General features: G+C 33.7%; 1 protein-coding gene across 1 annotated transcript; it reads right to left on the reverse strand.

Annotated features, from left to right (window-relative positions):
- Nucleotides 1-3789: 3789 nt before the first annotated feature.
- LOC142349069 (CAAX prenyl protease 2-like) lies at nucleotides 3790-5624 on the reverse strand. The gene is made up of 2 exons (XM_075400482.1): nucleotides 4764-5624; nucleotides 3790-3889 (listed from the first exon to the last, which is right to left on the reverse strand). The coding sequence occupies exons 1-2, from the start codon at nucleotides 5618-5620 to the stop codon at nucleotides 3790-3792; spliced, it is 957 nt and encodes a 318-aa protein (XP_075256597.1). The 5' UTR covers nucleotides 5621-5624.
- Nucleotides 5625-15701: the final 10077 nt, after the last annotated feature.

A 15701-nucleotide genomic window follows, 5' to 3' on the forward strand; every position in this document is an offset into this window, starting at 1 on the left:
CTGTGTCCCACCCCAAAAAGCATAAACTATATAACTAAAACAATTAACATATCCAGATACGCTTTTTTCCCAACGCTGTGCATTTTCTCTACTATGCCTTCCTTCAATTGGACTATTCAATAATGTGATAATTTGACAAGGCAACAATATGAACTCAGAAAACATACAATTATGCTCAAAAACAAAAAAAAACTTGAGAACGCGTAGTATAAAAAGAAAGAGACCAATAATTGAACATAAAACCATTACCAACATTAATTTATAACCCAAAAGAAATCGCTGTCTGCTTATTTCCTGAGACTGCGAGCTAAGTTGAGAGAAATAAGATAAAAAAAATTGGCAAAGTAAAAAATTAAGCGATAATTTCTTTAAAAAATTCAAAGTTAAAACAGACATTAGATAACAATGGAAAGAATGGTCTGGATTCATTTAAAGCTTCGAAAAAACTGGATTTTTGACTGGGGACAATAAGCCATTGGACTATAAAAAAGAAAATAAATGAAAGCAAAATTCAAGAAGTACATAACTTTTTTACGAAAACAATTGGTCAGAGCCACAAAAACCATGAGCTTATTCTGAAAGCGTAATATAATCTCGTTGGTCCTTGTTTTTGTAAATAGTATCTATCATTCATTGAGCCCTGACCTGAATTTCTTGTAGGTAAAAAAAAAGTTTACAAAAAATCTTCACATAGCGGAAATGTTTTGAAAAAAATTTACGCCCCATTAAAATCTAAATAAACTCTTCTTATTAGGATCCATGGCAAAATCAAGATCAACTCACATGTTCTCGCGTGTCTAACAAAATACTCAATTGTTCAAATGGTTGCAAAACAGATAAGATTTCAACAAAGTTTTTCAGTTTGTCCAAAAATAAAAATGCATCTTGTGTAATTATCGAGTTTTAATTTGCAAAACTGGCGAAATAATAATTCCAGAGGACTCTCAAAGCCACCAAATGTAGAACTAGCTTGTTTGACAGATTAAAAAGAATATGGCAGCAATCCTAGAGGGCCTAAGAACGTTGTTGATAAAAGGACTACCAGAGAGGACAATAAAACTTTTCAAACAACAATAATTATTTACGACCAAAACTCGATTGCTATGATAAATAAAATCATAACAAAATCAAACTCCAATCAGATGAAACTTTAAAAAAATTTAACCTATACTTCATAAGAAAAATAGGAGACCTGACCTCAATGCGACTGGTTATAAGGTCGACCAAAAAGAGCAAAGAGTTGGGATGTTCAAAATACGTTTCAATTTTTGAAAACAATCAATTTTACCATTATTAAGGCCATCAGATATCAACTGAAATCCTTAAAGTATTCATTTATATCTCTATAGTAAGCAATTGAGACAAGTCATTATCCAATGTTGAATTGCGAGAAAATTCTAAGCCAATGTAACCTACGATTATTGTTATAAATAAGAAAGAAAATAAAAATCCTATAAAATGTACAACTATAAAAAAAAATCTCAAGTATTTTATAAAATTTCGTAGTAACAGTAGTAACAAAGCCGAGAAACAAATATTTGAAGCTAAAACCTTCATAGAGATCAAATCATAGTTCACTGGAAACGTGTTCTGACCTGTGTTTATAGAGACTGAGCTACAAATCGACCAAAAAATAACTTTTTTCAAAAATGACGAAGCTCAAAAACCCAAATATGTTTTTGGAAACAAATATTTTTAAGTCATAACAGACTTGAATATCTGAAAAACAGCGATGGATTAGATTGTAATACCTCCAAAAGCCAAAAGGGCCGGTTCAAAAAGAGACTAAGTCACGACTTCCCAAAAAAAAAACAACAAATGTATAAAGAAGCCAAAACTTCAATTTTACGAGATCACACTACTCAAGGCACTATTATTTTAAAATCATACCCACACGAACTGCAAGTTGTTTTTTTATCTCCATCTCAACATCAAAAAACCTTCCTTATAAATGGATTAAGAGGAGATGACAAAAGAAACACAAAAATTTAACAGTATAGAAATCTCGAAATCTTTTTGGTGAAATTAATGATCGCAGCAATAGGTCACAACGTATAACTCAGCGCAAAACAAATTGAGATTTCAAATCAGTGAGATATAGTTACATGGTTACGAAAATGCAAGCAAACAGGATACAGTTGAAAAAAAAACTTACTTCAGTTTTAGAGTCATTAAAACAAACAGCTACAACCTGAAATCTTTAACTAGGTTAGGTTATACGTCCTGAGAAAGCAATTGAGACCTACCCTTATCAGGTATATGGCGTACAACAAAAAAAGACAAAAGTAAGCAAAAAGAGAAAAAATCAATATACATTTTGAGAGATAACTGTGTCCCACCCCAAAAAGCATAAACTATATAACTAAAACAATTAACATATCCAGATACACTTTTTTCCCAACGCTGTGCATTTTCTCTACTATGCCTTCCTTCAATTGGACAATTCAATAATATGATAATTTGACAAGGCAACAATATGAACTCAGAAAACATACAATTATGCTCAAAAATAAAAAAAAACTTGAAAACGCGTAGTATAAAAAGAAAGAGACCAATAATTGAACATAAAACCATTACGAACATTAATTTATAACCCAAAGGAAATCGCTGTCTGCTTATTTCCTGAGACTGCGCCCGAAGTTGAGAGAAATAAGATAGAAAAATTGGCAAAGTAAAAAATCAAGCGATAATTTCTTAAAACAATTCAAAGTTAAAACAGACATTAGATAACAATTGAAAGAATTGTCTGGATTCATTTAAAGCTTCGAAAAAACTGGATTTTTGACTGGGGACAATAAGCCATTGGACTACAAAAAAGATAATAAATGAAAGCAAAATTCAAGAAGTACATAAAAACTTTTTTACGAAAACAATTGGTCAGAGCCACAAAAACCATGAGCTTATTCTGAAACCGTAATATAATCTCGTTGGTCCTTGTTTTTGTAAATAGTATTTATCATTCACTGAGTCCTGATCTGAATTTCTTGTAGGTAAAAAAAAGTTTACAAAAAATCTTCACATAGCGGAAATGTTTTGAAAAAAATTTACGCCCCATTAAAATCTAAATAAACTCTTCTTGTTAGGATCCATGGCGAAATCAAGATCAACTCACATGTTCTCGCGTGTCTAACAAAATACTCATTTGTTCAAATGGTTGCAAAACAGATAAGATTTTCAACAAAGTTTTTCAGTTTGTCCAAAAATAAAAATGCATCTTGTGTAATTATCGAATTTTAATTTGCAAAACTGGCAAATAATAATTCCAGAGGATTCTCAAAGCCAACAAATGTAGAACTAGCTTGTTTGTCAGCTTAGAAAAGAATATAGCAGCAGTCTTAAGGTATATACTTCCAGCAAATTTTAAACAATTGGGCTAAAGAAGCAAATTTGTTCACGAAAAAAGTCGAAATTTGAAAAATTTAGCAAAAATTCTAGCCAAAAAACTCAGATCGAAGAACTCAGCAACCCTCCTCTTTCGTTAGAGATCAAATCAAAAACACTACAGTAAAACACACTACAGTAGAACAAAATTTAGCAATATTGACAAAAATTAGGTCAAAAATACCGAAAATGTGAATAAAAACAGCTGAATTACGTCACATATTCACAAAACTTTAAACCTCGATAACTCCCTATAAAAAACAAAAATTGAAAAAAATCTTTTTGATTCCATATTCTACACTGGACGGGCTTTTTAATGATTCCACTCACAACTCTCTACGATGATTATATCGATCGGCCAAAATTGTCTGAACAAAAAACCCATTTGAGTATATAGTTCCTCTCTCACTAAAGTGGGTCGGAACAATTAAAGTTGGACATGGGAAAGATCAGGATCATATAGCTTGCAGCTATTTGTGAATATCTCATGGACAATACTTCAACAAATTACACTTCTTGTTAGCATAATTTGATTAGGTGCATTTTATCGAATTCATGACTTTAGATCAACCTCTCTGAATTATCTTGGTCTATTAAAAATTACAAAACTTCAATAATTTTGAGTTTGAACTAACTTAATAGAAAGTCAATTTCTAGTTAAGTCCAATTTCGCCTCGCAAAATTTTCCATATCTTGCAAGGGAAAATCTTCGTGAAAATTTTTCAAGATCAATTTGTCTCCCGAATATGCAAATTATGGTGCAGTAGTAAACGCATTTCAAACGATCAGTATACGATGTTCTTCAATTAGTTCCAAAAATTTTTTGAATGGAAAAGATATCTTTGACTACAAAACGAACACAATTGAGCCATAGTTTTAAAGAAACGCACAATAAGTATAACAAAGACTAATTCAAACTTTGCTCCAGTAAAAATGAGAAGCTTTTTCAAGATTCTGTACTTTTTCTCAAATTTAAATTAAAACGATCTAAATCAGACGCTAGACAACTGTTAAACTAAGCAAACTTTTTCACGAATGTTATCTGCTAACAGAGCTCGAACGAAACGAACTTGCAAGAATCTTGCAACAAATTTCTGTCTTGTAAGATAACCTTCCATATAGCAAATTCTTACAAGAATAACTTTTGTCTTGCAAAATTTTCTAGGATAATCTTTTACACAAATTTCGCAAACTCTTACAAAAAATCCTTCATAATAATAATAGGTTTCCACTGAAGCTGTCATTAAACGTAGCTTCTTAATTTAGTTTTCTTTAAAAAAACGAACTAACAAGATTTGTTAACATTTATTGAGGTAAATGCAAAGAAATGACATGATTTGACCCGAATAATACAAAATTTATTATAAAGCTATTAGTGTGACAAAGGTTTGTAGATATAATTCACATTTAATACAGTAAAACAAATTACACCTGCAATATAAATGCTAAAATACAAACAACTTTTCCGCATTTCTTGAGGATTAAAGACTTGACCTAAATCAGGAAAACCTGCGAGATTACAGAATGCATGCACAGCCCAAATGAGGTAAAGATTCTCGTACACAATAAACAAAAATGCGCAATAAGATCCAAATATTGTTGTATAAATAAATTGAAAAGACACTTTCAAAATCAGGGGCCTTATATTGTATCCGAGTTTGTACAATTCGTATCCATGATGTAAATGGGCAAACCCGAACAACATTGGCGCGAATATCACTGTTTTCCAACCCAAAGTCGGGAACATTAAAGGGACAATACACGCTCGGTAGATAAATTCTTCAACCGCCGGTGCGACTAAGTAATTGCGATAAAAACGTAAGTGACCATTTTCTGACAAAAAATACACGCATCTGATATCAGATTTCACATATTCCAAATTAAATTCACAGTCGGCGAATGAAATTACGAAGTTGCCCAGAAATAAAGCGATGACGGCTGAAAATGTCAACAAAAAGCTATAAGCAAAATTCTCAGGCAGGAATCCAAGCATTTTGAGAAAAGACAGAACGGTGAGTGTATTATTGTCATTGTATTTAAGTGCACACGCTAATAGGACGATCGTGACTAAGACGGTTGCAATGGCTGACCGTCGAAATCGCTCTTTGATCTTGTCAGTGTTGTCTCGATGCTTGAAGCTGGCCTTGAAGTGAAGGCAGAATATCAATAGAAGAGATATGATGATTGATAGAAACAAGGCCTTTTCAAAGCACAAGGTAGCAAAAATTGGTGAGGTCATCACTAATTCTGAAACAGCCAATTACATTGCCATAACTGATTATTCAACACAAAATGAGGGCATTCTACGGGCAAGCTTAAAATAAGGTCTCAGTGATCTCTTTGTTTGTCCTTTGCATTTAAGTAATAATTCAAGTAATAATTCAAGTAATAATTTATCATGTAAAGTGATGTACTGTTCTCCTTCTACATGTACTGTATCTAATATCTACCATGGTTGTACTTGAAAACTGCAAATTACCATTTTAATTTTCTCAAAAAGGAACCTGTGGCAAAAGAATTTTTCCTCAAAAACAGTGTTTGCTACACTAGATAATGAAGCAGAGCAGTCGCAACTGGAGGATCCTTCATATATGATGTTCAGATCCATCTTATCCGCAAACTGTGCTCAAAATTCTAGCAATCAGAGTACAGAAAGCCAATTTCAGCTCCAGAACAAGATATTTCTATAAAATAATTTTTACCGAAGATTTTCTAAATCTTTATCTTTAATATTTTGTTTGCGATGTATTTTCCTCGATCAGCTATTATGGAGTATCTATTGAACAATGGTTTGGCCAAAGCATTTTCCATTTAATTAGGTCTCCTGGTGAAATTTACAACGCTATATGAATGGTTATACCCATCACGAAAAGGAAAGAAACAAAATTTGACATGCCGGCGAAAGGTATAAAAAATCGTTTGCTAACAGTCGTCATATTATATTAACATTGAGTGATTTCTGATACCATGCAAAATACTTTCCAAAACATTAGAGCAGTCTGACAGAAAGAAAGCAACAAAAAAAACAAGGACGCTCGGTTATGTGTGTTTGCACATAAAGTTCCGTCTCCGCTCAACCAGTTTTTCTGTATCAGTCTTTGGGGTCTGTCTTTATTGAGAATACTTAAAACAGTAGAAAAGAACATACGGACAAGATTCCGAAATTCGTTTGTAGTTTTTGAAAACAATTAATTTCAGGTCATGAAAACCATTAGCCATAAACTGAATTTATTAAATGACTCAAATTATACCTCCACACAAAAGCAGTTAAATCTGTCGATATCCAGAATGTTACACGGCAAAAACAGAACAAACACCGGCAAAAACGCAAAGTCAATTAAATTTTGCGAGAAAACTGTGTCAAAACATATAATAACATATTTTCGCTTGAAATAATCAATGATCAATTAACCTTCTTTCAAAGCGATTACTGTGACATAGAGGTTGTAATTAAAGCACAATGAATTTGAGAATCGTACACGACAGAAAAAACCCAAAACTTTAACACTATCTGAAAATTTAAAAAAAAAACTTTGAAGACTCGTATTGTCAACGCCAAAAAAACAATTATTCTATTGACAAAACAGCAATGAAGACTACATTCGAATTCTCCTGAAAACGAACGCGACCTCAAAATTTGCGGAGACTACGCTCAAAATGGTAGAGAAGAGTAAAAAGTGGTAAATCTCGAAAAATCACTAAATTTTTTTTCGAATCGATCAATATCAAAAGTAATTGAGGAATTACACATTTTGGATACTTATCGAGTTATATTAGGGAAAAATCAATCATCTCAAGGCATTTGGCAGTTTAAGAGCTGCTTAGATAAGTGAATTGGAGCTTTGATTTGTAAAACTCAGTCATAAGACCTTAAAAAGGACATCAAATGCTGGCAAAACTCAAAAATTCGTTTAAAATTTACAAAAAATCTTGGTCGGAGCAATCAAAGTCATGAGCTCTACTGGGAAAACTTAATATTTATTCACTGGACCCAATTTGAGCATAAACGGGATCTCTCACTATGAACCTCTAAATTAAACCAGATTTTTCTCTAACTGGTATAAAAAAATGTAAAAAGGACACCCAGAAAACAACCCGAATCATTTTTCAACGCAAAAATCAAAGACGAGACTAAAGCTGGCCTTGGTATTGCTTTGCAACCGTTAAAGTTCGTTGTTCAAGAAGACTGCGTAAAAGACATTTTTGGCAAACGGAAGTCTTAATTTATCAAACATAAAATATGCCTTTTTGATAAACATCGATTCAAATTAACGAAAACCCGCTAAAATGTTAGTGGCAAAACATTTTGCGAAATCAGAGGTAAAAAATAGCCATTATCTTAGTCGGAGCGATCAAAGACATGAGCTCTTTTCGGAAAAAAAAACTAGAACTCTTCGAACAAAATTGGGACCTCTCATTATTGAAAATCTAAATTGAACCAGATTTTTCTGTAATTGGGATGAAAAAGGTCGTAAAAAGGACAGAACAAGAAAACAATCCAAATCCTTTATCATTGTAAACATCAGAAATGAGACCAAAGCTGGCCTTGGTATTGCTGCGCGGCTGTTAAAAAATCGTTGCTTGAGACAACAGCGTAAAAGATTTTCTGGAGAGAGCGGAAATCTTAATATATTAAAAATAAACGATGCAATTTTGATCGAATGCAAAATATCGATTCAAGTTAACAAAAGTGCACTAAAATATCAGTTACAAAACAATTTTTAAAAACCAGTAAAAATAGCCATTATCTCAGTCAGCAAAGCTTTTGTCAGCAGTTTCGGCCGACAGTACCGGTGAACTTGTACAAACTGGGCTATATAAGCATTTTTGGTGCCTTTTTCATGAAAAAATGAAATGCTGAATATTCAAAACTTAAGCCAAAATTTAACCGAAAACTGATGTTTCAAACAACAGAGCAACTCTTTTATCTTTAAACAAAACACTAACGTGACTATTGTTCAGATTTTTATCATATTTTTAGCAGGATTTATCAAAATTTCAGCAAAAATTTCGAAAAATGTGAACAAAATAATGGAAGTGAGGCTACCGTTCACAAAACATTAAACCTTAACTCGTCCATATGACAAATTCGAAAAATCGTTTTTTTTAAATTCTGCGCTCGACAAGCTTTCTAATGATTGACTGAATTAAAAAAAAAAACAGTTGAGCATTTAGTTCCTCCCCTACTAAATTCGGTCGGAAAAACAACTATATCAGCTCCAGAAGGAAACACGTACAATTGAACTTCAACTAAAAGAACAAAACCTTTGCCATAGAAATGATTGTCAGCGTTATTTCAAAAAAGTTTACAGCCTTCTTTAGATTATTCAGGCATAAAAGTAGATCAGCGCTATGAAAACTGATTTTTAAAAACATAAGACATCAAGTTCATAAGCCGGAAGAATTTTTCCCTATCAACTAGGGGAGCTCAAATCTATTGCAGCCTGCTTCAGTTGGGGGGGGGGCTAAATGAAATCATTAATGAGATCTTCAAATGACGTCATTAGAGGTTATTATTTACCAAAAAAGCACTAATAAAATTTATAGTAAACAATACTCAAATTTCAGCTCACTTTCTATTTGAATTTTAGTACTGATTTGCCACAAGTTGAGTTCAGCTGCTGACACTTGTAAATGAGAGCGAAATTTAAATCACGCCAAACAAAAAAGTCAAGGGCGTAAAAGTCACTCGAAAAGACAAGACGGTTAAGCAAAACTTTTGCAAAAAGACCAACACGTTCACAATGACTGCTTCAATTTTTTTCCGAGAGCAGTTAAAAACTTTTTCGAAATATTTCATTTGCCTAAATCAAACAAAAAAAGCGACAGTAGGCCGCTTATAGAAAGATTGTCAAAGATGAAAAATTCTCTCAAATAAAAATTTTGAAATAATTAACAAATGATTTGATCGTCAAAGTAAAAGTTGGAATGACTAAAAATGAACCTTTTTCTCAAAATTATTAATGCTTTTCTCCAGATTTAGGTTTCAGATTCCTACGTCAAACTTGCGGAAATAAAAAAGCCAAAAAATAACCCTTTCAGGTCTCATGGCCAAATGTTCAATACAAATCAAAAGAAGAATCACAACCTACTGCAATCGAGCGAATTCCTCTCAAATAACTGGCTAGGGGTTGGCTATGGCGGTCTCTAGCTTAAACTACGGAGCCTATCTTCACTGGTTGAGGAGGTAAAAATTCCACTACAAGTTGTTTAGCTGTATGATCTCCCTTAGCCGTTAAACTACTGTGTATCCAACTTCTCTGGGACTTCCCTCCCAGAAGTATCGAGACAAAACAGCAAAAATATGTAATAACCGACATCATTCGCTAGGTGTGAAGTTTTAATTATTCAACTGGACAGTGAGAAAGGAAGTCGTCACAGAATCGAATAAGAATTCACCGGAAAACATAGCCGGCAGATTGCCGGAATAGCTGCGAAAGAATAGATCTGCGTGCCATATAAGAGATAGAAACAGATACAGATCTAAATTGAAAAAATCGACGCCGCTCAAAAAACTAGGTAACAACATGCAGCGATAAATTAATAAAGCTTGTTAAAATTCATTCCGCAGAAGCCTCTTATTAGGGACCTTTACTGCACAAATGAGTTCCTTTGACCTTAAACAAATTCAAACTAAACTTAAGTTTTAAAGTGCAAAAGTCATTTTATTGAGTGAGGTAAGTCACGTATGATCAAAATCTAATCACGCAAATAACCTAAAAACTTGCTAAAGCGAGTGAGAAATGACGTCACGCGCGCAAATGCCGTTAGTGAGAGGAAGAAGTCATTACAGCCCAAATGATTACTCAAATACAGCCCAAATGATTAACCAATTGACAGCCCAATGGGACGGAACCTGGTACACAACACAACCTCAACTTAGTAAAATGAAGCTTTCGGAAAATTTGACCTTTTCAGCTTTGCTGTGTGAACAAATGTAAAACGAAAAAAGAGCGTCAGACGACGAAACAAAAAAACATAGCAGGACAAGTCCTGACGTACAATTCAAAGAATTTTCAATGACTAAACAGAAAACAAGACCTAGAACGTACTATGAATGGATTGGGAAAACCATTTAGAAAAATATCCGATCCAAAAAATCGAAAAAACACTCAAAATCAAAGTGAAATTTCCGCATGTAAACAAAAAACCACTAGCGAGAACGCGAATTTTTGTTCAAACACCGTTTTCTCACTCTACTTTAAATTTAGAGCGAAAAAATTCCACGCTGCAAAACCACTTGCTTTTCTCTCCACTTCCTGTTTCGGCGTGACCAAAATCACTACTCCAATTTGACTTCAAAAATCATGAAAATGTGTGAACAGATCTTAAAAAAAAACATAGCCGGAAGAATTCCGGCAACGAGTCGAAGTGAAAATCTATTTAACCGCCATCCAACTACTCATCAAAAAAAACTTGCCTCCACTAATTTATGATTTTCTCGAAACCAAACCATAAAACAAAAGTAAAAACAAAAAAATCAAATCTGTTAAAATATGATTAAAAAATCGGATCAAATTTTGTCATAACTTGAGATCCCGAACTAAATATCTCTACAATAATTACTTGATCAAAACAACTAGTACTTACTAAAACAACTTAAGTGAATGTTTTAAAAAAACTTGAGGCCAAATTATGAAAAAAAAAAGCTCTAAAAACAACTTGCACTAAAAAACTGGAAAAAGTTAGTAAATTTCTTAATATTACAAAAGCATATAAATCCAAAGAAAAATTCTTTTCAGCCAATAGATCATCCAGATGCTGGCAAAACAATAGACAAGTCATAATAGTCTAAGAAACTTGTCTCAAAAAACAGAAAAAAAACCCGAAAAACTGCAAAGAAAAAAATTAAGAAAAATGGTTCCAATTTTCGCCAATTTTTGTCATATTTCTCAACAAAAAATGATTCATATCCAAAATTGTCCATACTTATTACTAAACAACTAGAACAACCATTGTGAACCCTAATCCTCCACAAATGCCATAAAAAACTAAGGAACATAGAAACGGCATTCAAAAACAAATTGAACAAAAAAACTAAAAACTTAGTTTTTTTAATAGTACAAGAAAACATAAAGCCGAATAACGTTCCTTTGCAATTAGAGCAATGAAAACCTAACAAAACAATGGGCAAGTCATAATAGGGTAAGAAACTTGTCTAAGATTAAAAAACGAAAAACTGCAAAAAAAAAAAAGAAAAATCGTTTAAAATTTCTCAATTTTTCGGTCATTTTTCCTAAGAAAAAAATGATTTATACCCATAACCTTAAATAACAAGCTTCTATTCAAATCCCACTTAAAGCAGAAAAACAAAAAAGGTAAAATATTAAATTTTGTCTAAAAATCAGCAAAACTATCAAAAACTTCAAAATTAGCATTAAAAATCAAATTAACTACTTGAAACCTTCAATTCCTATCAAAACAAACCTAAAACTAATACAATATCATAATCAAACCTCATAACCATCAAAAGTTGCAAAAAAACTGCTTTTAAAAGCCGCACATGAACAAAAAAATTTTCGCTCGCTTAGAAAAAATTTTTTCACACATCAATTTCTCGCTCTCTCAAAAACAGCGGTGTGAACAAAAACCACTCTCTTTTCGCTCCGCTCTTCACTTTTGTTCAGCACCAAAATCACTCCAAATTTTTTCACGCGTTTCATTTCCCGCTTCAAAATTCACTCCAAAAATTGATTTAAAAAAAGGACTTCTCCAATACTCCTCTTCGAGTCGTAAAAAAGACAGCGCCCCAATACAATTCAAATTCTTTGAATTTTAAAAAACCAAGAGCACCGCAATATAGCTACGCTCAGCTTAAAGCTTCGCAGCTATAATAAACGATTCTGAAATACTTATAGATTTGCAACAGAGTGCTTTTGTGTTCTAGATCTTACTGGCCACAGCGGTCATTTTCGAGAGATTCGTTTTTAGCATGATGCAAATATGAAGCTTTATCAATTCTCTTCTTTGCGTGCAATCCGAGAGAGTTTGTGAATTATAAGTGGCCCCAGATCTTGATGACTTCATTTGTCTCAAGGTTGTAGTTGGGCATTGCAATTGTAGCTGTACTGTTTCATGCACTTTAATTATGGTTGCGTTGTTGACAAAGTAATTTTTCTCACAACCGCCAGAGTTTCCTGAAATCTATATTAAATTCAAAGGCTTTGCCTCCAACAAATTTAATCTGCATAAACGAACGTTTTGGACATGACACAAGAATTTAACTTGTTTCTGACGATAGGAAGAGAAGTGCAGCAAGCATGGAGCCCTGTAATACACCCCTGAAGACCTCTGACTCAACTGAAAATATTCAAAATGACATAACACCTTTCTTCAGTTCTATGGTTTTATCAAATGCCTTCCGAAAGTCAAGGTTACTATTGACACAGGAGCAATCAGGGGACTCCAAACAACTAGAAACTTTTAGATTTGTTTTTTTTTTCAGATACTATTAGATTTGTTTTGGTTCAGGTTTTCGGGCAGGAACCATGATAGGTTGGTGTCAGGTTAGAGTAAACAGTCGTTCAGTTACGTACAGGTTGCAGTTACGTTCTCGGTAATCTTTCCGTCAATTTTATTTTGGTAAGGTCGAATCAAGTCGAGCAGCCTAAAGGTGAACATCATTTGATGTTACGCTAAAAGTTTTTTGATTTTTAGGATCCAGGTTTAGGCCGTGAAAGGAGTAACTCTATACGCAAGCGGTTCTTATGTAAACTCTATATAGCGTCTTCAAATTTGTTGATTGAACGATAGAGGGAGCTAGTTGCTATTTTGATCACGTGGACACAGAAAAAATAAAAAATTATACATTTACACAAGAAATGAACGCAGATGATTGGAGTTGGATTGAGATGTAACGCTACTGGTTAATCGTCCAGACCTTAGGTTCTCAGAGGAACTAGAACAGTAATCACGAAACAAACTATCCAAAAATTACTTCAAAAACAATCCAGCTGCCCCGTTTGTACATTTTTATAACAGCGTAAGTAGTATAGTGTCTTCTTGGGCACGCAACGGGGGGGGCCATTTGTTTAACCCTGTATTTGCAGCGGGGGGGCAAAAAATTTTCGAAATGTTGCTAATTTTTGGCGTTTTGGCACCGCTCCAAATCGCCAAAACCTACAAACATTTCGAAAGATTTTTTTGTGTCCCCCCGTTGCAAACACAGTGTCACACAAAAGTCCCCCCGATGCGTTTCCGGGATGACACAATTTTGGTAAATTTTGTTAGTTTTTGATGGGTATGGTTAGGGTTAGGAGGGTCGATAAGAAGAAACCTTGATTGCAACCATCAGTCCAAGTGAATCTCATCATTATAAATTTTTAAAAAAAATGAAATTTTCAATATCCAAAACTTTGTGAGATGTTTTGCGCCGGGTTGCAAACAAAAAATACAAAATTTCCTAAGGGCGGCTGTCGACAACTCAGCCTCATCCCCCCTCCAAATACAATGGTTCGGGTAACTGATTAAAGGTGAAAAACGGTGTAAGAAACTTTTTTTTGAATTTGATTCCTTCGGAAAGCAAAATTTGCTTTTCAAAGTGGAGCAAAGGTTTTGAGTAGAGTGAGGACATTTTAGTACCGGACAAGTTTTTTACTCATGAATACCGTTCAAGAACTTCTGAAACAGAAATTCAATCCATCAAAAAAACATTAATTTCCAAAAATGGCTCCGTCTGAAGCTGTAGGTAGTTTTAAAAAAATTGGTGATTAGCGCATCGAACAAGATGATAGCTTTTCAAAACAATTTTTGAGAATTAAATTATTCCCCGACAGAAATTTTCACATCAAAACGGTTGTACTGAGCCGGTGGAAAAACACACAACTTACTCTCCACGGAATGTATCCGAGTTCGAATGGAGAAATTTTATTGCGTTGAAATTTTTCGACTAACGCCTGAATTAGTTCAGAGTAGAATGCAGTATATATACTCTTCTGTACAAATTGCCAATTCTTTCACAATGAAATTTTGTTTTGAATAACGAAAAGTTTACAGTCAATAACAACCGGTCGCTGTCTCAACATTCTAACAAATGAAAAGTGATAGGTTTGAATAATTTTGTGTACCAACAAGAAGCAATTCCCGTAATATGCCCTGCAAAAGGGCTGTTAATGTCACATGGTAAAATGTAAGCGTAACCCGGTCCTTGTTTGTAGTACTCCTGAATGTATCCAGCTGCATCGTGTAGAATAGCATGCAGTCTCAATATTTTTGAATCCTTCAAAAAACGATCCATTAATGAACTATCTATTCCAATTAAACGTCCATAAGGTCGAAGTTTCAAAGCAATGAGAAAATCAAAATTTGTTGATTCGCTGAACAAGGAACATGCTGCTAAAAAGTAGTTGCGTCTCACAGAGTTTCATGTATGATTTTCAGGTCATTTGTTGTTATAACAGGTTTGGTAAACAACAGTACCCACCGTGTCTGAAAAGTTGTTGCAGTCTTTGAATTTCATTCCTATAAAAGTAAAAATAACCGTAGTATTGCCACCTGCCGCGTGCTTTTTTGATAAATTGTTAAATGAAGCCTCTGAAATTTTTTAGGTAAAATTTTCCGAGGCTTCATTTAGCAATTTATCAAAAAAGCACGCGGCAGGTTGCAATACTACGGGTATTTTTACTTTTATAGGAATGAAATTCAAAGATTGCTACAACTTTTCAGACACGGTGGGTAATGTTGTTTACCAAACCTGTTATAACAACAAATGACCTGGAAATCATACTTGAAACTCTGTGAGACGCAACTACTTTTTAGCAGCATGTTCCTTGTTCAGCGAATCAACAAATTTTGATTTTCTCATTGCTTTGAAACTTCGACCTTATGGACGTTTAATTGGAATAGATAGTTCATTAATGGATCGTTTTTTGAAGGATTCAAAAATATTGAGACTGCATGCTATTCTACACGATGCAGCTGGATACATTCAGGAGTACTACAAACAAGGACCGGGTTACGCTTACATTTTACCATGTGACATTAACAGCCCTTTTGCAGGGCATATTACGGGAATTGCTTCTTGTTGGTACACAAAAATATTCAAATCTATCACTTTGCATTTGTTAGAATGTTGAGAGAGCGAACAGTTGTTATTGACTGTAAACTTTTCGTTATTCAAAACAAAACTTTATTGTGAAAGAATTGGCAGTTTGTACAGAAGAGTATATATACTGCATTCTATTTCTTCCTCCCAGCTCATTCAATTCATTACCTCCAGCTGAGCAGCGAGCATTTAATTGGCTCACCAAGTATCTTCAAGGTCTTCATCTTCAAGGTCTTCATGGTGTCTACCCGTATATTTATCTAACGCAAATATTACA

Source organism: Convolutriloba macropyga, chromosome 11, assembly GCF_964194025.1.
Source record: "Convolutriloba macropyga chromosome 11, txConMacr16.3, whole genome shotgun sequence".
Taxonomy (NCBI): domain Eukaryota; kingdom Metazoa; phylum Xenacoelomorpha; order Acoela; family Convolutidae; genus Convolutriloba; species Convolutriloba macropyga.

What these genes read in the sequence shown, in the direction of transcription:
- LOC142349069 (XM_075400482.1), bottom strand. Translation starts at nt 5,620, where the DNA reads ATGACCTCACCAATTTTTGCTACCTTGTGCTTTGAAAAGGCCTTGTTT. An exon ending in AATTATATCTACAAACCTTT is followed by an intron (nt 3,890 to 4,763) that starts GTCACACTAATA and finishes ACAAGAAGTGTA; the next exon opens with ATTTGTTGAAGTATTGTCCA.